The 24245-nt window shown below is 36.3% G+C and overlaps 1 protein-coding gene across 1 annotated transcript in view; it reads right to left on the minus strand.

The window, feature by feature from the left end:
• Window positions 1-505: 505 nt before the first annotated feature.
• Window positions 506-24245, minus strand: part of SPINK5 (serine peptidase inhibitor, Kazal type 5) — a 109408-nt gene continuing 85668 nt past the window's right edge. The window contains exons 25-31 of the mRNA XM_006893755.1: window positions 21138-21265; window positions 19881-19953; window positions 18917-19044; window positions 17736-17835; window positions 6318-6448; window positions 5467-5560; window positions 506-643 (exon numbers count right to left, since the gene is read on the minus strand). Coding sequence (XP_006893817.1) covers window positions 506-643; window positions 5467-5560; window positions 6318-6448; window positions 17736-17835; window positions 18917-19044; window positions 19881-19953; window positions 21138-21265 — 792 coding nt within the window. The remainder of the gene's footprint in view (window positions 644-5466; window positions 5561-6317; window positions 6449-17735; window positions 17836-18916; window positions 19045-19880; window positions 19954-21137; window positions 21266-24245) is intronic.

Below are 24245 nucleotides of genomic sequence, written 5' to 3' on the forward strand. Positions count from 1 at the left end.
TTCTAACAAATATTCTTTTTTAGCTAATATGCTCCAGTTGCTGAATGGAAAGTTGAAGTAGATCCACAAATGAACATAGTTCAACTCTGACATTGATCAACATACAGCTCTTCTAATAGTCAAATTACACCAAATAGTCTCATTACACCATTTCAGAGATGAGGAAATTGAGTTTCAGGAAAGTTTAGTCACTTGCCACAACTCATATTAGTCATAGATTTTACTGTCATTGTCTAATATTTATTGTTCCTCAATGGCATTTATATGCCATTAGAATATAACCAGCATTCTTCCTTGCCCAAGACATCATATTTACTGAAATCAATATTGAACGTTAAGAAAAAACACCCAAAATAACCACCAGGGAAGCGTCATATTCCCAGTACAATCTGGGAAATGGAGTAGTGTTGTCATTTTCAACTCCATTATCTTCTTTTGTCAAGACTTTGAAATTCCTATCGGTAGAAAAGTATCAGTTCTGATCTTGCTTAATCTTTGACAATTGTTATGAAATAGGAGAGTAATTTCTTGATTTTGGACTACTATTGATATTTTCTATAATATGATAATTTTCTATCAATGTAGAAGATTTCTTTTTATTTATGTCTTCTTTAGAAACTTGCTTTTCAGAAATTCCTGGAAACTAAAGGATAAAAGAAGAGCATAAGAACTAATCTTAGACAATCTACGTTGGAACCTCGGCCTAATATTAAGTGACTTTAGTACAGCATACAATTTCCCTCAGGAAATTATAATGAGGAGGATAATGATCTTCCTACTTCTTATTCACACAAGTATTTTGAGGATACAGTAAGAAAATGTGCATACAATTCTAAAGAGAAGCATGACTTGCAATAGTTCCTGAATAGTAGTTACTGTATAAATGGAGAAATAGTATAGTTGGGTGCCCTTGAGTTTGTTCTAACTCATAGTTACCCTATGCACAACAAATCTACACCTTGCTCTAGCCTATTCTTGTCATCACCACTATTTTTTTATATTTTTAAATTAGTTTCAATGAAAGTTTACAGGAATTTTGAATTTCCATTCATTAATTGTTGCACTTTTCTCCCTGCCCAACAAGCCCCCCCCATTCGCTCTTCTCTTTGAAAAGAAAAAGTCTTTCATTTTTATATAATTCCCCCCCCCCCAAGTCCATTCCACTATGCAGTGTTTGTTCTGGACTCCTGTCATGACAATAATACTTAATCATATATCCCTTTTAAACAGTTTTCTCTCTCATCTGTTTCAATGAAGTATACATAATTTATCCCATCTTTCTCAGTCTCCCCCAAACCCCAATGTCAGTACTGTTTTACAACAGTGGTACTATGCAGTATTTGTACTTTTGTGAGTGAGATATTTCACTCAGCATAATGTTCTCCAGGGCTACAAATTTTGTATACTATTTTATGAGTTCCTTGTTTTTCACTGCAGCACAATATTCCATTGTCTGAATATACCAGAGCTTCTCCATCTATTTATTGTTGATGGGCACTTAGGTTTTTCCAACTCTTTGCTATTTTGAACAAAGCCACGATAAAGATGAGGGTGCATATATCTGCTTGGATGTCAGTTATGGTCTCTTTGGGATATATTCCCAGTAGTGGAATTGCTGGCTCAAATGGTATCTCTATTTGCAACTTTTTGAGAAAGCGCCATACTGTCTTCATAGTGGTTGCACCATTTTACACTTCCACCAACAGCGAATAAGGGTTCCAGTTTCTCCACAACCTCGCCAACATTTGTTGTTTGCTATTCTGTTACATTTTCCTATTCTTACTGGATGAGATGATATCCCATAGCTGTTTTGATTTGCAGCTCATCATCACTATTTTCAACCCTGCTTTCCAAGTACTACAGTAAAACCAGTAACATCCTCACTAACAGCTTGCCTCATTGCAGTCATTGTGTCAATCCATCGTACTGAGGGTCTCTCCTCTGCTGAGCCTCTATTTTCCAAACTCAGTGCCCTTTTCCAAAGACTGGCCTTTTCTGATAACACACTCAGAGTTTGTGAGATGAAGTCTCATCATAACTTGTCTGCTAAACAGCAAACCAAATAATAATGGTTTCCAGACTCCTTAATATCTTTTCCCAGGAAAGTTATGGCTGGCTGTCTTTTTACAGACTTTTAGAATCTTCTTCCCAGTAAGAAATTTAAGGCAATAGGTTCTAAACGTCAAATTATCAGTTGAACTGTGACTTCAAGTCATCATCAGAACTATGCTGGGTCATTATTCGTCTATATTATCTGTCCTCTACCTAAATCATAAAACTGAATCAAATAGCAGTTTGCCCATTCTATGTCCAGGATCTCTCTTATTCTATTGATTTGGTTCCTAAATTTTCATAATAAACAATTTTAGTCATTACTCAAATTACTCAAGTCAGTTATGCAACTTTTATTTAAAGCAAACACCTCAAAAATGAAGAGGAATACCTGTACAATACATCTTCATACTAAACTCCTAATTATTTTAATGAATACTTATTTGCATGACTCTGTGGTAAGTTCCTACATAGTAGTTTTTGGTTTTGTTGTTGTGATTTTAGTTTGGTTTTGGTGTCTTGCCAGGTTGCTTAGCAGCAGCAGGATTATAACAAGGGGCGGTAGTCCTTGGTGTGTTCTATAGGATTTACATAAGGATTCTACCAGCCCTCATTCTATCCTCCCTGTTCTGAGATATATGTAACTGGGTGTGTTTGTGGGGAGGCTGGACAATATAGACTACTAATAAAATGGGAAGCAACCTACTGATAATTTATATTTGATAACATAGCAAACACAGTACGGGGAGTGGAATACAGTTTTAAACACTATCCTTTCATAAATTTGTAGAGATTCAGAGTAGATAAACTATTTGTTAAATTCACACAAAAGAAAAGGGAGATCTCTTGATTCTATTTCAGTATTCTACTTTACCATGCTTTCAAGCTACTAGAGTAAAATTGGGAATATTCTAATAGTTTTTCTCAACTTTTCACATAAAGACATTTACGATTCTAAATTATTTTATCATGCTCTTTGACCAAGAGCACCAAAACTTTTAGACTGGTCTTTAATTCTATTGTCAAAGCGTATTGTGGTGTGGAACGGGTTGAAAACAGTTGTGAAATTGCCCACATATGTATATCATGTCAAAGTCCTGGAAGAAATATAAACACCAAGTTCACATTCTTGATGTTAGCTAGTTCCGTAAGTAAGAATTATCAGTCACCTAATATCTAGAAAAGTGTAACTCTACTATATTATCAAGAATTTTTACTAAAAATAAACATTGTGTCAAATGTACTTCTATACATTCATACTTAAGCTCTTCTGTTTCTGTAAGTTCATATTTATAATTTTTAGGCATAATAAAAATAATAAGGATATTAATTTGTCAATTGTTATTGTTAGGTTCCATCAAGTCAAGTATAATTCACAGCAACCCTATAAACAGCAGATCCTAACCTCGTCCTATCCTGTGCCATTCTCACAATCTCGGACATATTTGAGACCGTTGCTGCAGTCATTGTGTCAATCCATTTCAATGAGGTTCTTCTCTTTCACTGAACCTACACCTTCCCAAGAATCATGTCCCTTTCCAAGGAATAATCTCTCCTAGCAACACATCCAAATTATGAGAGATGAAGCTTAGTCATCCGTACTTTCTCCAAAGCACATCTGATTGTTCTTTTGGCTTTCAATGGACTATTCAGCACTCTTCTCCAATACTACAACTCAAAAGCATCATTTCTTCTTCTGTCATCTTTATTTGTTGGCTAGCCCTGAGAAATGTAGCAAGTTAATGAAAAGATCATGCCTGAATCAGGTGCATGTTAGTCCTCAAACTGATGTCATTGATATTCAGGAATTTGTAGAGATTCCTGACGGCATACTTCCTATGTGTAATATGTCTCCTGATTTTCTGAACGGTGGTGTCAAGTGTATCGATTAAAAAAAAAAAAGTGTATCGATTGGAAATCCTCTCCATCTATCATATTGCTGCCTCTCCGTCCAGTGGTAAGGTAAGAATCTCTGTTTTCTTGACATTAAGATGCAATCTATATTGAGGGCTATATTATTTTGTCTTCCCCTGCAAGTGCTTCAAGTCCTTCTCACTTTCAGCAAGCAAGATTTTATAATCTGCATAACTCAGGTTACTGATGAGTCTCCCTACGATCCTGATGCCACATTCCTCTTCACAGCGTCCAGTTTCTCAAATAATTTTCTCAGCATACAGATTGAATAGGTAGAGAGAGAATATACAACCCTGACACAATCTCTTCTTAATTTTAAACCATGTAGTGTTCTTATGTTCTGTTCACGCAACAGCCTCCTAGCATAGATATAGGTTTCACATGATCACAATTAAGTGCTCTGGGATTCCCATTCTTAATATTAGGCATAACTTTTTATGATCCACACAGTCAAATGTCTTTTTCACAATACTCAATTAAGCACAAATAGACATTCTTCTGGTATTCTTTTCTTTCAATCAAAGTCCATCTGACTTCAGTCCAGTGGTGAGAATTTTGTTTTCTTGATGTTTATATGCAATTAATATTGAAGGCTATACTATTTGATCTTCTGCAGTTAGTGCTTTAAGTCCTCCTCACTTTCAGCAAGCAAGGTTGTGTCATCTGCATAACAAAGGTTATTGATGAGTCTGCCTTCAATCTTGTGGTCATATTCCTCCACATTGAGTCTAGCTTCTTGAATAAGTTTCTCAGCATACAGACTGAAGATTACGGAGAGAAAAAAAGAATACAACCTCGACACACACTTTTCTCAGCTCTAAACCATATAGTAGTGTTCACTTGTTCGTACAAACAACAGTCTAGATATAGGTTTTACATGTCACGTGTTCTAGGATTTCCATTCTTTTCAAGCTTAGCCATAATTTGTTATGATCCACACAGTCAAATGTCAAGAAAACACAAATAGACATTCTTCTGGTATTCTTTTCTTTCAGTCAGGTTCATTCTGACACCAGAAATTATATCCCTGGTTCCATGGCCTCTTCATGCCAGTTTGAATTTCTAGAAATTCTCAATGTACTGGTCTAACCATTTTTAAATTATCTTAAGCAGTATTGCATGCATGTGATAGTAATGATATTGTTAAATTATTTCCACATTCTATTGGATTGCCTTTCTTGGGATTGAAACAATCATGGATTTCTTTTAGTAGCTGTCTGCAATATTTCTGGCACAGACTAGTGAGCATATCCAGTTCAACATGTGTTATTCGAAACATGTTAATTGATATCCCATCAGTTACCGATGTGTTATTTTTAGTCAATGCCTTTAAAGAAATATGATAAATGATGGGAAAATCTGAGCTGTATAGTTTCCATGACATAGAAATGTTACTTATTTACTGCACAATAACAGAAGCAGGAACAACTTGGTCTTCTTGTACCATAACCAAAACCATGAACATATGTAAATCATTTGTAAAAATGATGGCATGCTTACGGGTGCTGTTCTTGTGCTGGAGAAACTTGATGGGTGGGTGGTGGTCTCTTCACACCTTCCTAAACTTTGTATGCGTGTATTAGTTTGGCGTATTCTGAAACAGAACAAAGGAAATGTCAAAAAGAAAATTCACTCTCATAATTGGCAAACATGAAGGGACAATGAGAGTGCCATTCCTTCTCAATATATTTTAAGTCAGCTGGCTCGGAGAATAGATCTACTTTTCATATTACTCAAACAAGTCTCAGAATGATGAACTAATATGTCCACAGATGCACAGATAATAATAAGTCTGTAGTCGTTTTCAGCTTTGTCACTTGTTCCAATATGCTCTTTCTTTTGAATGATACCATTTTCTCCTCTGAGCAGATATCTCAGAGACACTGGACAATCATGCTGTCAGGGCACTGGAGTAATTATGGACTGTACTGACCATTCATAGCAATGGTTAACAATCATTCTCTCTCTACCATGTAGAGGATCAAATTTGCACTCCTTTGAGTGTATATAAGCTTAGAAAGAAATTCTGTAATTTGTTGTAACCCACCATTTTTCTCTTTATTGTACACTCTGTAATATATCTAACAATGTATGTAAATAATTTGCTAAAGGAATAATTGAAAATCCTCTCTATTTTATATACTAGCAATTTTATTAAAGGAATAGCTTAAACACTTCTTATTTTAAATGTAACGAAAGTCATTCACAAATGAGGGTATGTTTTTGCTGCTATTATTAAAAATTATTGGCAGTGAAAGTCAAATAGATATTATCCGGGCACTGCTATGAGACAAGTCTATAAATGAAAATGTCTACAATGGAATATATGTTGATGAGAAATTTGTACTTACAGATTTTCATGACAAAGCATGCAGGGATTATTGTATGTCTGGCCATCATCGCCACAGACAGGGTGGAAATCTTTGGGGCAAAGGTAACCCATCCTTGGCAATACTCTGTAGTGTTTGCATATATTAGAATCCTGCACAAGGGAAAATGAAGTAGATTTATTAAATGACAAAGAGCTTGGACAGCCTGCTTCACAGCATGCTATACTGCTAACTAAAAGGTTGAACATCTCTGGCAGTTCAAACCAACAGGTGGTTCTGTAGAAGAACAACAGGCAGTCTCTACTGTTAAGATGTTCAGCCTTGGAAACCAATGAAGCATGGTGAATTTGGTATTGAATGACATTCAAAGGTTAAGAACTGACTTGAAAAGACTTTATCTCAATCACATTTGAATAAATATTCATAGCAACACTAATTTTAAAAGGCAAAAGACAGAAACAACCTGTATGTCCATCAATTGTTTAAAGGCTTTACAAATCTAGTATTTACACACAGTAAGATATTACTCAGCCTTAGAAACCAGTGAGATACTGATAGGTGTTACTACATGGGTAACTGTCAAAATCATTATGCTAAGTAAAAATAACCTATCACAATGATTTTATTTAGATGAAATATTAAAAAGCAAACCAACTCTACAGCCATCAAGTCTATTCCAACTCACACAAATCCTTCTAGGACTGGGTAGACATATACTTTTTTTTAACCTTACATTATGTATAAGGGAGCTCATTTATAAGGGTATAATAATTATGTATAGAAACTAGGTTATATTTTGCTTCCTGAGTGCTAGTTTTAATTTTCTTTAGCTTCAATTTAAGCATGCAGATGAATAATTGATGGTCTGTTTCTTAACTGCCACCTAGTCTGCTTTTGACTCCTGATATTGCATTACTTCAATTATTCTTTCCATTGATATTTTGTTGTTGTTAAGTGCCGTCGAGTCATAGAATGAAAACCTGAACAATTGTATATCTTTCATTGATACAGTCAATCTAATTTCCTTGCAGTCCATCTGGTGAGGTCCATGTGTTTTTAAAAATCTCACCTTTTGCATTTTTTTAAAAAGATAATTGTTATGAATAAATAATTGAAAAAAATCATACTATCTCTAGCCTTATTTCTGTTATCAAGACCATGCTTTCCAACTATCATTCCTTCCTCATTGTTTCCAACCAGAACACTTGATCATGCTAATGCAAAACCTATACTTGGACCAGGAGGCAGTCGTCAGAACAGAGCAAGGGAAGACTGCATGGTTCAAAATTGGGAAGGGCGTATGCCAGGGTTGCATCCTATCTCCATACCTTTTCAACCTATATGCAGAACAGATTCTCCGGGAGCCTGGGCTGGCTCTATGAGGAGAAATGTGGAGTCAAGATTGGTGGACGATTTATCAACAATCTGCGTTATGCAGATGACACAACCCTGCTTGCTGAAACTGAAGAGGACCTGAAGTACCTGCTGCAGAGGGTCAAGGACTGCAGCCTCCAATATGGATTGAGGCTCAATGTCAAGAAGACAAAGATTCTCACCACTGGACCAACTGGCAGCATCAGGATGGATGGTGAAGAGATTGAGATTGTACACGGCTTTAGTTTGCTTGGCTCCACAGTCAACACTCTTGGCACCAGTAGCCAGGAAATTAAAAGGCATATTGCCATGGGAAAGTCTGCTGTTCGGGACCTCTCCAAAGTACTGAAGAGCAATGGTGTCTCTCTGGAGACTAAGGTGCGTTTGATACAGGCCATGGTCTTCGCAATCACTTGTTATGCATCAGAAAGTTGGACAATGACCAAAGAGGATAGGAGGAGAAGTGATGCCTTTGAGCTGTGGTGCTGGAGAAGAGTATTGAGAGCACCATGGACTGCTAGGAAAACAAGCAGATTCGACCTGGAAAAGGTTAAACCGGGTGGCTCCTTGGAGACAAGGATTCTGAGGCTCCATCTAACATACTTTGGACGTGTTGTGAGGAGAGACCGGTCCTTGGAGAGGGACATCATGCTTGGGGCGGTAGAGGGATGGCGCAGGAGGTGAAGGCCCTCTATGAGGTGGATTGATTTAGTGACTGGGATAATCGGGATGGGAGTGTCAGAGACAGTACGATTGGCACAGGACAGAGCAGAGTTTAGGGCTGTTGTACATAGGGTCGCTAGAGTCGCAAGTGACTTGATGGCACATAACAACAACAGCAACAACAACAACATTGTTTCCAACATTTTCATTCCAGTCACTATATGATTGGTCAATTTTGGGCTCCAAAAGTTGTTGTAAATTCTCAATCTCCTCCTGTTTGGCTTCAGTTTTGATGCATATCTTTGAATAACAGCCATATTAACTGTTAGTTAATATTAACTGATATTATCAGATCTTCCTTATATGCCTATGAGCAGTTTCCTATTATTCACAGCATTATATTTAGTGATAGATCTTGAAATTGTCCTTTTAAACTATAAACACACACCCTTTTCTTAAGTTTTTCATTCCTGGTAGTGCAGATTCTGGCATAGTCAATAATATCTCAGCATCAAGTAAATGAAAGTCCTCACTACAGGGCCAAGAGTCAACATCACGATAAATGGAGAAAGGATTGAAGCTGTCAATGATCTCATCTTGCTTTGTTCAACAACAATACCCTTGGTACCAGCAATCAGGAAATCAAGAAATGTATTGGGTGAATCTGTTGTAAAAGATTTCTCCAAAATACTGAAGAATAATGTCAGAATAATGTCAGTTTGAAGACTAACATGGACCTGATCCAGAACATGGTCTTGTCAATCACCTGCTATGTGTCAGAGAGCTGGACAACGAATAAGGATGACAGAAGAATTAATGCCTTTAAGTTAATATGTCAGATAAGAGTTCTGAATACCTCATAGACTGCCAAAAGATCAGACAGATATGTCTTTGAGAAGATGCAGTTGGGACTCTACGTGGAGGCAGAGGTGGCAAAGTTTCATATCCCATACTTGGGACATGTAGCTAGGAGAGGTTATATCTTGAAAAGTGACATCATGCTTAGAAGGATGGAAGGTCAGTAATGGAGAGGAAGACTTCCAATGAGATCGGTTGACACAATGATGTCAGCAATATGCTCTATTATGTCAGACATTATAAAGATGATACAGGATAGGGCAGGTTTCAGGTCTGTTGTTCCTAGGGTCGCTACAAATCATGCTCAGCTCGATGACTGCTAACAACAGCAACAATCTTTATAGAAGCCTACTGCCACATCTTTTTCTTACGAGTGGCTGGTAGTTCCAAACTTTCAACCTTTCAGTTAACAGTACAGCATTTTACCATTGTACTTCCAGAGTTGCTCAGGAAATATCCAATTGCGTTAATTCCACAGAAATTAAATGTAGATTGGTGGTTGTCAGAAGCTAGAGAAAGAGGACATGTGGAATGACTGTGTAATGGATATGAAGCTTTACTTTGGAGTAACGAAAATATTTAAAACTTAAACAGAGGAAATGGTTGCACAAGATTGAACACTAAATGACAGGGAATTATTCACTTCAAAATGGCTTTCATGTTACATGAATGTCACCTAAATAAAAATTCAAAAGAGTAAAATTTGATTAGACAATAATAAATTTTAAAAACTTAATTGGAAATTTTGATGTAGTTCTTTCAATGACAGACAGAAAAAATTTAAAGATTCAGAATATTTGTACAATATTCACCAGCCTCAATAATATTTATTAAAAACTGTACCTAAAAAATTACAAAATTAGGTCTTTAAGGTTAATAATATTAAAGAATTTTTAAATAGATTGTTCTCTGATCATAGTGAAATTGTAGTAATTCTTTTTAGCTACTGCCAAATAGACTCTGACTCATGGTGACTTTTGTATGCAGGTGACTTTTGCATACATAGTGACTTTTGTATGTATGTATAGACATATATATCCCTTCTTTTGGCAGTTTGTGGGATATTCAGCACTCTTCTCCAACATCATAACTTAAAGGCATCAATTCTTCTTCTGTCATCCTTAGTCAGTGTCCATCTTTCAGGTGATTGACAAGACCATGTTGTAAATAGGTGAACTTTAGTCTTCACACTGACAGTGCTTTATGGGATTATCGAAGCAGTGATCAAATGGAAATAAATCATCAGATTCTTTTCCAATTTTCCTCTGAGTGAAGTTGAACTGCCACTTTTTCCAGTTAATAGTAAGACACTTCAACACTTGTGCCTAGTGAGTAATAATATATTTATGTTATTATACTAATATTATTCTAGTATGATAATAACCAGTATAATAACTATTATTATATTATGAATAATATAATGAATGCAACAATTAGAAAACATCTAGCAAAAAAAATTAAGCAACAGAGTCCTAAGTCGCCTATGACTCAAAGAAGAAATCATCATAAAATTTAGAAATACATTGAGATAATTAAAAAGAAAATATAAACATAAAAATCCAACAACTAAAGCAGTGATGTGAAACAAATTATTACTTTGCATACATATTATAAATAAATAAATCATTGAAATAAAAATTCTAATGTTTCACTCAAGGTGCTGGAAAATTATAAGCCAATTAAGCACAAAGAAAGTAGAAGAAAAATGTTAAAGAGAAAATGAAATGGTTGGTGGTGTAAAAAGATGAATACATTCATGGACCTTTTGCAAAATTGAATAAAAATCCCATAAAAGCACAGAAGTTACTACCTTGTTTACAGATTGTGTTACATGATGGTGAAAAATTCTTGTTCCAGGAAAATGTGAGATATGAATGAAAGTGATGACTTCTTCAAAGATTGGAGAGAGGAAATGACCAGAGGCACCGCATTTGGGTTAGCAACACAATTCTCTTTGCCATCAGAACTTGAAAATGCAACTAGGAGGAACGAATCGGTTCCAAAGCAGCAACACTGAGCTGCAAATCGATCTTGTTCTTGTTGTTGTTATGTACTGTTAAGGAGCCTGCTACTCATAGCGACCCTATGTACAATAGCCCTAAACCTTGCTCTGTCCTGTGCCAATCTCATTGTCTCTGACGCACCTACCCCTATTACCCCAGTCATTGAATCAATCCATCTCGTTCAGGGTCTTCCTCTCCTGTGCTGTCCCTCCATCCTCCCATACATGACGACCTTCTCCAAGGACTGGTACCTTCTTGCAACATGTACAAAGTACGTCAGACAAAGCTTCAGAATCCTTGCCTCCAAGAAGCAGCTTGGTTTAACCCTCCCAAGCACGAATCTGTTCATTCTCTTAACAGTCCACACCACAGCTCAAAGGCATCAATTCTCATTCTGTCATCCTTAGTCATTGTCTGGCTCTGATGCATAGCAAAAAATTGCAAAGACCATGTATCAGGTGCACCATATTCTCCAGACTGACATTATTGATTTTCAGTACTCTGGAGAAGTCTCGGACAATAGACTTTCCCTACGCAATATGTCTTTTAATTTTTGGTTGCTGATACCAAGAATGTTGACTGTGGAGCCAAGCAAACTAAAGCTGTTTACAATCTCAATAACTTCACCATCCATCACAATGCTGCCAATTGGCTCAGTGGTGAGAATCTTTGTTTTCTTGATATTGAGCTTCAATCTATATTGAAGTCCACAGTTCTTGACCTTCTGAAACAAGTGTTTCAGGTCCTCCTCAATTTCAGCAAGCAGGGTTGTGTCATCTGCATAGTGCAGATTGTTCATGAGTCTTCCTCCAATCCTGATGCCACACTTCTCCTCATAGAGGCCAGTCTCCTGGATGATCTGTTCTTCATATAGATTGAAAAGGTATAGAGATAGGACACATTCCTGGTGTACACCTTTCCCAGTTTTGAACTATGCAGTGTTCCCTTGCTCTGTTCTGATGACTGTCTCCTGGTCCAAGTATAGGTTTTGCATAGCAAAATCAAGTGTTCTGGGATTCCCTTCTCAGAGTTAGCCACAGTTTGTTGTGGTCCACACAGTCAAATGCCTTTGTATAGTAAAGGAAACACAGACACATTCGTCTGGTGTGACTTGCTTTCAGCCAAGATCCCTCTAACATTAGCTACAATAGAAGTGCAAATAGTATCCCATTTACCCTTCTAAATCAATCTCAAACTGTCTTATTATGTACTTACTATTATTATGCTTTATCATATCTCTAGGAGTGATGACTTCTTTTAAATGTTGGAGCATAAAATAGGAATAACCAAGTCTGAAATTAGATGAAGTGTAATGTTTCATCATACTGATTTGGTTCTGACTCATAGTTGACCCTCTAGTGAGGTTTTTTTTCTTTTTTCCCCTCTCCAATTTAGTTTTATTTTATATTGGTTTGCCTATTTGTAAACATTGTGTGTCATTCATGTACACTGTTTTCCACACATTTACACTGTATTTCAAACTATCACCCATATACAATGTGTTTTATGAGATTAATCACTATAGATCTATGTCTATTATTACCTTATCTTTTCAAGTCCCCACTGAAACTTTCCTTCGTTTCACCCTCAACCCTGACTCACCAGACTCGCTTATCTTAGTTATTTCCTCCCTTTCTCATCCTCCGTCCCCCCTGACCTCTTCTCCTACCCCTTGTGGGATTTTATCCACTTCTTACTAGTTATCCTTTATTTTTTAATAAGGTTTTATGAAATATTTGTCCTTATGAGACTAGGTTAGCCCACTTAGCATGATGCTCTCTAGATTCTCCCATGTTACATCATATTTTTTTTTAGGTTGTCAAGTATTTAATTTTATTTGGGTTCACAATCAATATCTATGGATGCAGATGTCAAGAAATTAAATGATAAAAAATCAAATGATATATTTCAAAATTATTGCTCCTTAATGCTGTATAGTATTCCGTTTTGTGAATGTATTGTCATTTCTCAATATAATCATTTGTTGATAGACATTTGGACTGTTTCCTTTTTTTTTCTATTGTGAATAATGCTGCTATGAACATAAGTTTACAAATCTCTGCTTATGTCCAAGTTCTAATTTCTTTGGGCTATATGCCTAGCAGTGCAATAACTGGGTCATATTTGATTTCTATGTTTAGCTGTTTGAGGAAATATTTAACTGTTTTCCAGAGGGGTTGTGCCATATTACAATTCCACCAGGAGTACGTAGTATTTACAATTACTTGCTATGCATCTGAGAGCTGGACAATGAATCTGGATAATAAGAGAATTTAGGCCTTTGAGCTGTGGTGCTAGAGAAGAGCTCTGATCATCCCGTGAATGGCTAAGAGAATGAACAGATATGTCTTGGAGAGGGTGTGGTCAGAATGTTCTTTGGAGGCAAGAATGATTAGGGTTCTCCTCATATACTTTGGACATGCTGCTAGGAGGAGCTGTTCCATGGAGAGGTACATGATGCTGGGTGTTGGAGTGGTAAAGGAGAGGTAGACCCTTATCCAGGTGGATTGACATGGTGACTGATGCAATGGTCTCTTGCATGTCATGATGTGTGAGAATGGCTCAGGACAGAGCAGGATTCAAATATTTTGTTCATGGGGTTGCTAAGATTCATACTCGACTAGACAGTATCTAACCACAATTACCAGCAGTATATGAAAATTCAATCTCTCCACATCCTTGGAACATTTATTGCTTGCTGTCATATTAAATTTTGCTACTGCTACGTGAGTGAGATGGTATCTCACTGTGGTTTTGATTTGCATTTATCTTCTTGCCAGTTATTTTGATAATTTCTTCTTGTGTATGTTGGACATATGAATGTCTTCCTTTGTTAAAAAAGTCATTTCATGTCTTTGGCCCATATTGTGATTGGGTTCTCAGTCTTTTCCTTTTGGAGACCCCATAGTGTTCTGTAAACTTTTGTTATGAGACCATTTTCTGAGCTGTCATTGGTAAATATTTTTCCCCAGACTATCGATTTTCTTTTTTTACCATATTGGAAAAAGTTTTTGAAGCACAGAATGACTTAATATTTAGAAAGTCCCATTCATCAATTTTGCCCTCTTCTGGTAGTGCATTTCTGGCTATATTTGCAAGCCTATTTATACCATTTGGAAGCAGAGGTGGCATCCACTTCCTAAAAAACATGTTTTCAGAAATTCTGTGAACTTTTATAAATGTTGATAGTTGTAGAGGGGCTTCAGGCCTTTTGTTCATAGTGTCACTATGAGTTGTACTCTATTTGAAGGCAATCAATAACAATAACAACAACATTTATACCATAAGGTAATCCTTCTGACTTTGGTCTCATTTTGTTTCGTATACTTTTTATGATTTTGGGCTTTATCTCAGGTCCTTGATTCACCTTGAGTTGTCAGTACCATTTATTGAAATGGTTGTAATTTTTTCATTTGATAGGTTTTGTTTCCTTGTCAAATACCAGTTGAATGTAGGTAGATGGTTAATTTCTGTGTTTTTAATTCTGTTCCATTGGTCTATGTATTGGCTATTGTGCCAGTACCATGCTGTTTTAGGTTCAAAATCAGGGAAGATGTATGTACTAGATGCATCCTATTTCCATATGTTTTCAATCTATATGCATAATAGATCCTATGGGAGGCTGTACTTTATAAGGAGAAATGTGCCATCAGAATGGGCAGAAGACTCATCAGCAATCTGCAACAACCTTGCTTGCCAAAACTGAGGAGGACCTTAATGTTTGCTGCAGATGATCAAGGAATGTAGTCTTCACTATGGATTGAAGCTTAACATGAAGAAAACAAAGATTCTCACCTCTGGAGCAATTGGCAGCATCTTGATAGACAGTGAAGAGACTGAGATTGTTAGCAGCTTCAGCTTACTTGGCATGGTCAACATGCTTGATAACAGCAGCCAGAAAATTAAAAGACAAACTGAATTGGAAAAATCTTCTGCCAGGGACCTCTCAAGAGTACTGAAGAGTAATGATGTCTGTCTAGAAACTAAGGTGAACCTGATTCAAGACATGGTTTTCACAATTATATGCTATGTATCAGAGAGCTGGACAATGACTACATGAAAGAAGAATTGATACCTTTGAGTTGTGGTCCTGGAGAAGAGCATTGAACATACTGTTAAGAACACTACAATCCCAGAGGCGCACGGTTCAAATCCACCAGATGCTCTGCCGGGGAAGGAGGGACAATCTCCTCCTGTACCAGTCAGATCTGATTTGACGGTACACACAAATAATAAAATTTAAAAAAAATTTAAAAAAAAAGAAAACAAATAGGTTCATCCCAGGGAGGGTGAAACAAGGTTTCTCCTTGGAGGCAAGGGTTTTGAAGCTCCATCTGACATACTTTGGGCACATTGCCAGAAGGGCCCATTCCTTGGAGAAGGACGTCATAATTGAAAAGGTAGAGGGACAGCAAAAGAGAGGAAAATCTTGGATGAGATGAATTGACTCAGTGCCTGGGGTAATGGGGTTAGGTGTGTAAAATAAAACTAAATTGGCTCAAGATAGAGCATGGTTCAGAGCTGTTTTACATATGCTGTACATATGACAATTGTACATATGTTATACATATGTTGTGACTATGAATCACAAGCAACTCATCAGCATATAACAATGACAACAACATCAGGGAGTGCTGTGCCTCCCACTTCATTTTTTATTTTCCAATGTGTTTTGAAGGTATTATGTTACATGAGTGGAGACTGTTGATTTTTCTCCAGAGGAAGGACTGGTGGATTTTATCACCAGTGCAGCCTGTGGATAAGTAGTAAAACCCCACCAGAGTTCTCTGGAAGTACAGCTCGCTCCTCACTTACTTATTGCCATTGAGTCTAAACTGACAGAAAAACCAGGTATACTGCTACATGTTGCTAAAGGCTTCAAAAAAGACTATGTAAAAATAACAAAAAGAAAAAAAAAACAGCCAGTGAGACGAGAACACTTTCTCCCCCCTTTCTATACATATTATATCCATTTTGGTAAATATTGGTATTGATTCTACCTTTCACAGTGGATTTTTCTGGAGGCTGTAAATCATATGAAAGGGAATTTTCCAACTTCTCCATCAGAGCTGCTGATGGAATCAAACTGCCAGAGAGGCTCTGTGTTGGGGTTAGCAAAGCATCTCCCTATAGACGTTGTCATCAGACCTTCCTGAAAGCATAACTAAGAAGAATAAATAAATTCCAAGGCAACAAACACAGAAGTTGCAAATTGATTTTATGACTGCAGATAGTCTTCTGTTTGCCCTCCTAAGGTCGTCTCAACTTTAGTGGTTATTTGTAACCATAGTATTATCTATTACTATTATTTATTATTATTATTATATTGTTTCTTATCTTTAAGCTTCTAACAAGGAGTAAGAAAATATTTTTATTGTTGCTGTTTTAAGCAAAGAGAAAAAAACAAAGAAAGCAAAAGGAACATCCTCATGTATCTTAGCAGAGTAATAGGGAGGTGCTACAGATCAGAGAATTCTGGTGGCTTAGTAGTAAGGTTTTACGCTGCCAATACAAAGGCAGACAGTCCAAATCCAACAGCTGCTCCTCACAAAGAGAAAGATGGACAATCTGTTCCTGTATGATTTGCTTCTGAAAACACAGGGGAGAGTCGACTATGAGTTGGTTTTCACTTGACCACAATGAACAACAACACATATATGTTAATAAAAGATGCAGCCAAAGTAAGATTAACATTTTTCCATTTAAAATTATTTTGTGAAATAGAAATTTAGAAGTATTGAAGAATCTAATAGTGTTATAAAAATCAAAGTTTCTTCTAGAAGAGAACAAAGTGTATGTTTATTCATTTTGCTCAACTTCTAAATAAAGAATATTAGTTTGTGAAGAGTCACAATTCCATTCAAGGAGAACTTAGATAAGCACCTTCTATAAACCTTGTCAAAAACAGACCAGATACCTATTACAAAGGGCTTCAAAACTACTATTATAATATAATACAAAGAAAGAGCAGAAGCAATAAGAAGATACTTGCTTTTTTGTTTCCCTGTACACTCATCAATTCTGATAAAAATTACTGTTTATTCTACCTTTTACAGAGCCCTGCTACAATATGTAATTAACTGGACATATGCAATTAATGTGTACTCTAGTATTCTAACTGAATAAATTTCCATCATTTGGGAAAATCACTTTAGGAGAAAGCATGTCATGGAAGTATGATGAGCCTTTTTTTCCCTCCCAAAAATACAGAACCACGGTACCTAACTAACTCAATTACTTATTTTCAAACATCGAAATATAATAAATTGGCTTAGAAAGGTTCACAGCCTCAAAGCATGTACAATAATAGACAAATGAGTAGTTTCTGAACTCTCACCAAGCAAGAACTGCATGTGGTCCTCATGGAACTTACAGGTACACTAAGGCCACCTTCTCCAGCCCTTTCTAAATAATTGGGGTTTAAGGAGAACAAACCGTAACAGGCACAAACACAGAGCAGAACCAAACCAAAAAATAAGAGCATTAATTTGGTAGGTAGTTTTTGGTTTTGTTTTCTTTTAAATTTTTTTTTTATGCTTACTAGAGATAAACTGGGAGAATATGAGCTGTTTTCTTCTTCCAACGTTCGAAGGTGAGCTGGCAGTTCCAAAACTTTGGTCTTTTCTAAAGCTTCTTTTTTACTAAAAAAGGAAACAAAAACAATTTTAAGTGATAATAATTTTAAGGCACAAGAACCAGGTGAAGGAAGTTAAGCAATACTAATGAAACATTGTTGTTGTCGATTGCCTTTGAGTCAAGCACCACTCATGGCAATCCTATGAACAAAAGGCCTGCAGCCCCTCTACAACTATCAACATTTATCAAAGTTCATAGAGTTTCTGGAGGCATGTTGTTTAGGAAGTGGATGACACTCTTGGTTCCAAAATAAAACATAGTAGAACCATAAAACAATTCTATCCGTGACTAAAGCCATAGAAAAGTACACAAGAGAGCTGATTTAGAGATTTCCTTGCTTAATCAGGCTTGACTTAGTATGTTAAACTCTTTGAACTTCAATTTCCTGGAAAATAAAGAAGATAATATTAATTTTTTTCCTCAAGGCTAAATGCACACTGATTTATGGCTTTGTTCACAGTATGTATTACAACTTTCAACCTTATTATCAACAACATCTAATCCTTATGACTATCAATCATTATTTATTAGGTCCATTTGTTCCCAAATTTGGTTGCTTGTCAAAATAATGTGGAGATTTCTCCTGAAAAATATATTTGTTGGCAGTAGAGAATCTGATTTAGTTTATTTTGGGGTATAAAGATCTGTATTTTTTTAAGAAAATGCATATTTATTGATTCTTATGATTAGTCCAGTTACAACTGTTATCTTCTGCATGAAACAGTCTTTGTTGTGACTATAATTTTCAGTGACACAACTAGTAAGCATTATGAGTAGAACTTCAAACTAGATTTATTGTCTCAAGTCAACGTTTTCTATTAATCAGAGTTCTCAATTTCAGGACCTTGATGCCAGAGTCATAGTCTCAAGGTTCCTTTGTTTCCATGAGTTCCCATATTTCTTAACTCATCAGTTTTTTAGAATGGGTTCCTAATTTCTAAATATCTGAGAGTCATTCATAATCTTAACATTAGTTTTATGCTTTCTCATTACAAATCTTTCGTCTCCTTCCCCGGCCCACTTATTCCTGGCTGGTAGTACGATCTGTTGGATAAGTAACTGATGAAGAAGAAAGTTTGTACTCACAAGAGCGCTCTGCACATGAAGCACTTGTTTTTATAGACCTTTCCATCAGCACCACGCACAGGGTCGTTCTCCCGAGTGCAAATGAGCTGCTCGTTCCTAGCACGCTCGCGAAGGTCACTGCATTGGTCCTAAAAAATAGAAAAGGGGAAGTTAACAAGATGTTTGATCTTCTTGACTAGACGGTTTGATAAGATTTTTATTTTTTAAAAGTGAGGGGAATATTATTAAAGTTTTTTCTTCGTTTGAGACTCAGACTTACTGCACTTATCCTGGCAACAGAGGCCACAGGAGGCCCAACCTGTCTAAGTCTTCCACTCTCGGCTTCACTCGGAACCTCTCTGCACTGGTCCTGAGATGTAAGATAAACATAAATAACATTTTACAGACCTTGTTGTCTCCCTTTCCCCTTCGCTTCCATCTTTCCTTTTTCCCATTTCTCACATGAAGTGTGCTCTTGACCAAAGAACAGCCTCACATAAATCTAACTCTATGTGATTATCACTATGAAAAGATCGGCCCAAGATTTCAATCAAAAAAGCAAATAGAAAAGACAACATAATGTACGCAAGCTTCAGTGAGGCTGAGGAAATTATCTGGAGAAAAAAGGAAAGCACACAAAGGGAAGAAGATAAAAATAAGGATTGAAAGAACTTGCTGTAATGTTAATTATTAAAACCAATGTCTACAAGATATCTTACATTTCATTTTAAATTTAAAGGATCATTGCTGATCATGTAACTGAGGTAGTGAAAAATTTAATGTTCTGTTTTTCCCCAAGAGGAGAGCTTAAAACAAAAATTGACACACTCTTAAGAATCTCTACAGAACCAAGAGAATAGCATCAGACTTCAAAGTCCAAAAGTAACACTTTTTCTTTCAATTGAAGGGTATTTGAAAACTGGAAGGGAAGGAATGCAAGAGGAGGAAAAAATAAGGAATCATTGAAATATTTATGAAAAATAACCTTTGAGTCATTTGAGGATGTGTCTCTTGATTTTTCTTCATCATTCTTTTGTCTTTCACTAGCTTCTCGCTCACTGCAGGATTGAAAACATAGGGTTTTTTGGTAGGTATTTTTAAATTTCATTTCACCAAATAATTCTCCAATGCTAAACATAAAGGAATTCAATACTATTTCCTAAAGAAATCTAAAAAATGATATTTTATTAATAAATTCTACCATTACAATGTTCATATACGTAGCAATGCTATCTTCATTAGTTAATAACATTGGAGCAGAATGATATCATGCTAAATAATATATATTTTTCTTAATCTAATAGTTTATTAACTCATGTAGAATCCTGCTTTATTTTTTTACTTTTTAAATCAACTAATAAATATTACAGTTTTCCCACACCTATCTAGAAAAAATATTTTTCATTTTATAAGTACTTTAAAAATATTATCTTCTTTAATATCTGTAAAAACTGTATCCTATTAACTTTATTGCCTACCTATCTATGATGTTTACCATCTCTGTGTTAGTTTGTGATGATTTGTATATGCTCTGATGGCCTAATGTTAAGGAGCTGCATTGCCAACCCAAAGATATGCGGTTCAAATCCAATCCACTAGCTGCTCCACAGGAGAAAGATTGGCAATTTCCTCCGACTCAGTTTAGTGCCTCTGAAAACTTGCTGCAGGGTCAGCTATGAGTTGATTCCAGCTTAATGGTACATAACAACAACAACAATGAGGAGATATGAAAGCTATACTAGCAGTATTTCTGATATTAGCAATGCTTTCCAGGGTGGAAAGAATGTAATGGATTTTTCATACTAAGACATACTAGGAAGGCAGTTGTGGTAACATGTTCACAAAAATTATAGGTCCGTTGATCAAATGAGAATACTATGTAAAGTGGATTCAAGCATGAAAATGGTTGTGATGGTGTCACAGAACTTATGTGTTTCCTCCTGTTGTCTATGGGTCTCTGTGAGTTAGACATTACTTAGCATCGATTAGCCAATTTGCCAATATGTAATAGCTGCCTTCCTGTCCCAGTGACTCCAAGTGTGATTAAGCCTTTCATTATCAAAATTGGATTTTTCTTGTGAAAGCACTTTGGAAACTGATTGTCTTCTGCCTAAGTGAGGAACTATATTATTTTTACATTTTTAATGTGTGATGTCAAGTTGTCTTCTATAATGTAAGAGGAACTTATTTATTTTTTTTTACAAACTGGTACTCTAATTGATCAATAAATCTCTTCACGTACAAGATGCTTCGACACATAGCACACTTGTTGACGTGCATTTTGCCATTTGGGCCTCGAACAGGGTCATTTTCTCTGGTGCAGATAAGCTTCCCTCCTCTCACCTGGCTCCGGAATTCCTGACATTCATCCTGCCAATACAAGCAAAAAGATGTTATTGCCATCATCTAATATTACCACTTTAAAAACCCCCCACAATTGGTTCGTTGTATATAACATACTAATGAGAAAATGGAAAAAAAACTAGAAAGAATTAAAATATTTTAACTGAAATGTTAGGGCTGAAATGTGTTTTAAAAGCATTTCATTTAATCTCTGCTAAATATGTTTGAATGCTATCAGTAGCATCCCTCTCAATAACTGTGCTACTCCAATTGGATTTCACTATCATGTAAGGCAACCCATTGTGTTTTCAGATAGTTTTATACAAACTCTGTTTCAAGTCCATCTCCTTATAACTTATTTCACACATAAAGGGTCAAGTTTTAATAACAGGAATGATTGAATAAAACCCTTTTCTGGCATGTACATCAACATGTAACTTTTTATCTTTGTTCCTCAGTAATATTTTTCTAAAAATCATCAACTGTATCATTTACAATTTTCTGTACAGAGATAACTTGTGGTTGCTGTGATGCTGAACACTGTGACACTGATGTGTCAAATGTGGTATTGGTTACCCATAGTGGACAGTGTTTGGTGAAGCTCCCCATTTAAAACAAACTTGGAAGCAGGAGTGGCATCCACTTCTGAAATAGCTTGCCTCTGGAAACCATATGAACATGGAGAAATGACCAAAGTTACACAAGTGTTCAGGTCTTCCATTCATAGGGTCACCATGAATTACCTACAACTCAATGGCACTTAACAACAATAACAACAAAAACAACATTCATTATTGTCTGCTCAGAACTAACCTATAGCTGACCCTCCAGAGGATTTTCAAAGACTGCATACTGCATGGGAGGAAACTACCCGTCTTTCTCTCTCACAGTCTCCTTTGGTTTAGCAATATAGCTCCCTATAGATTTTGTCACTGGAATTTGCAACAGATGAATATTATGTGCCAAACACTTTGCTCTGTGCTCTCACAGATGTCCTTTAATTTCCAGGAAAAAAATCCCATAAGATTGACACTCATTATCATCAAATGAGAAAAATAAAAAAAGGTTCCGAGAGATTAAGTAACTAAAGTCTTTGTGTAAGCATTACTAAAGCTCTGCTAACAGCCTGACTATAATTCTTCTTTTGTTGTTTGTGCATTGTTTTTATACAATAGAAAAGATATTATATATGTGTGCAAATATAAAGCTGACTTTTTTGCTCAATGAATTGCAAAGATCTTGAAGTCAATGAATCTGAACTTACAGGCTCTGACATTTGTTGAAATCTACAGAGAGATTCACAGAAATATATCATCTACTTCTTTTAAGAAACCAAAGATTTCTTAAAATTTCTTAAGATTGTCAAGAAAACAATGATTCTTATCACAGGACCTATGGGCAACATCATGGTGTATGGATAAAAGTTTGAAACTGTCAACAACTTCATCTTACTTAAATCCACAATTGATCCCTTGGTACCAGCAGTCAGGATATCAAGAGACATATTGCCTTGGGAAAGTCTGCAGTTAGGTTCCTATTATTATTGAGGAATAATGATGCCAGTTTGAGGACTAAGGTGAATACATCTGATTCAGACCATAGACTTTCTGATCACTTCTTTGTCTTTGAGAGTTTAACAATGTCTTTGAGTTGTGGTATTGGAGAAGAGCACTGATCACCTCATGGACTGCCAAAAGAACAAATAAACACGTTTTGAAGAGAGTGCAGATGGAGAGCTCATTGGAGGCAAGGATGATGCAGCTTCACGTTATGTGCTTTGGAAATGTTTCTAGGAGGGGCTAGGAGAGGGACATGATGGTTGGAAAGGGGAGGGTTGGAGAAGGAGAGGAAAAGACTCAACCAGGTGGATTGACACAGTGATGATTGAATGGGCTCTAGTGAGTCAGGAAATATGAAGATGGCACAGGTTAGGATGGAGTTCAGATCATCTGTTCATAGGCATACTCGGCTAAACAGCATCTAACAAAAACAACTTCTTTTAAACCCAAGGGCCAAAGTAGAAAGAGAAAACTAGAACCTTAGAGAATGCTACATGTTTGCAGTTAACATTATTTTTAGAAATCGTACTAATCATAATGACAGACCTTTTCAAAGACCAAATATTTGTAGCATTTTACAAGTTCTTGAAAAGTAATATCTGGTCGTCTTAGTAAGTATTTCACAACTATCTTTGTCAAAATTTGCCAAAATTATTTCCTTTTTGAGATGCTCACAAAACCACATGTCCTTATGCATATGATAGCATAGTTCTTCTCATTTAAAAATCCTTACTTTAGATACTCTATCTCTGACACTTACTTTATTTGTGTGTAATGAACATGTCTAAATTTTTCTCAGTAGTAAAGCTGAAAAAATCACCAATTGCACAGATTGTGCAGAAATTACCTTCTATAATGCATGTACAAAGAAGCTTTTTAAAATTGCATGTGTAGATATGAACTACTTCATTTTTGTAAAAGAAGTAGTTAAAATATTTGCATAGTAAGCTTTTCTCTGTGAGATTTATAAAATTTTTAAAATACATTCTGTTGTTGGTGCATACCGTCGTGTCAGAACTGACCCATAGTTGACCCTTCAATGTGTTTTCAGAGGCAGTTAAAAGCACAGGAGAGTGCCATCTTTTCCTGCAGAGTAGCTGGTGGCATTGAACTGTGTGATTTTGGGATTGCAGTGCAGCCTCTTACCAAGCTTACTGGCTCAACACAATGAAACTTTCATGTTGTTGTTGTTGTTATGTGCCGTTGAGTCGTTTGCGACTCATAGCGACCCTATGTACAACAAACAGCCCTAAACCGTACTCCATCCTGTGCCAATCTCATTGCCTCTGACACACCCATCCCGATTACCCCAGTCACTGAATCAATCTACCTCATAGAGGGACTTCCCTTCCTGCGCTGTCCCTCTACTCTACCCAGCATGATGTCCCTCTCTAAAGACCTGTCTCTCCTTACAACATGTCCAAAGTATGTCAGACGAAGCCCCAGAA

This window comes from Elephantulus edwardii, unplaced genomic scaffold (assembly GCF_000299155.1).
Source record: "Elephantulus edwardii isolate Elephantulus edwardi_28Jun2011 unplaced genomic scaffold, EleEdw1.0 scaffold00130, whole genome shotgun sequence".
Lineage (NCBI taxonomy): Eukaryota > Metazoa > Chordata > Mammalia > Macroscelidea > Macroscelididae > Elephantulus > Elephantulus edwardii.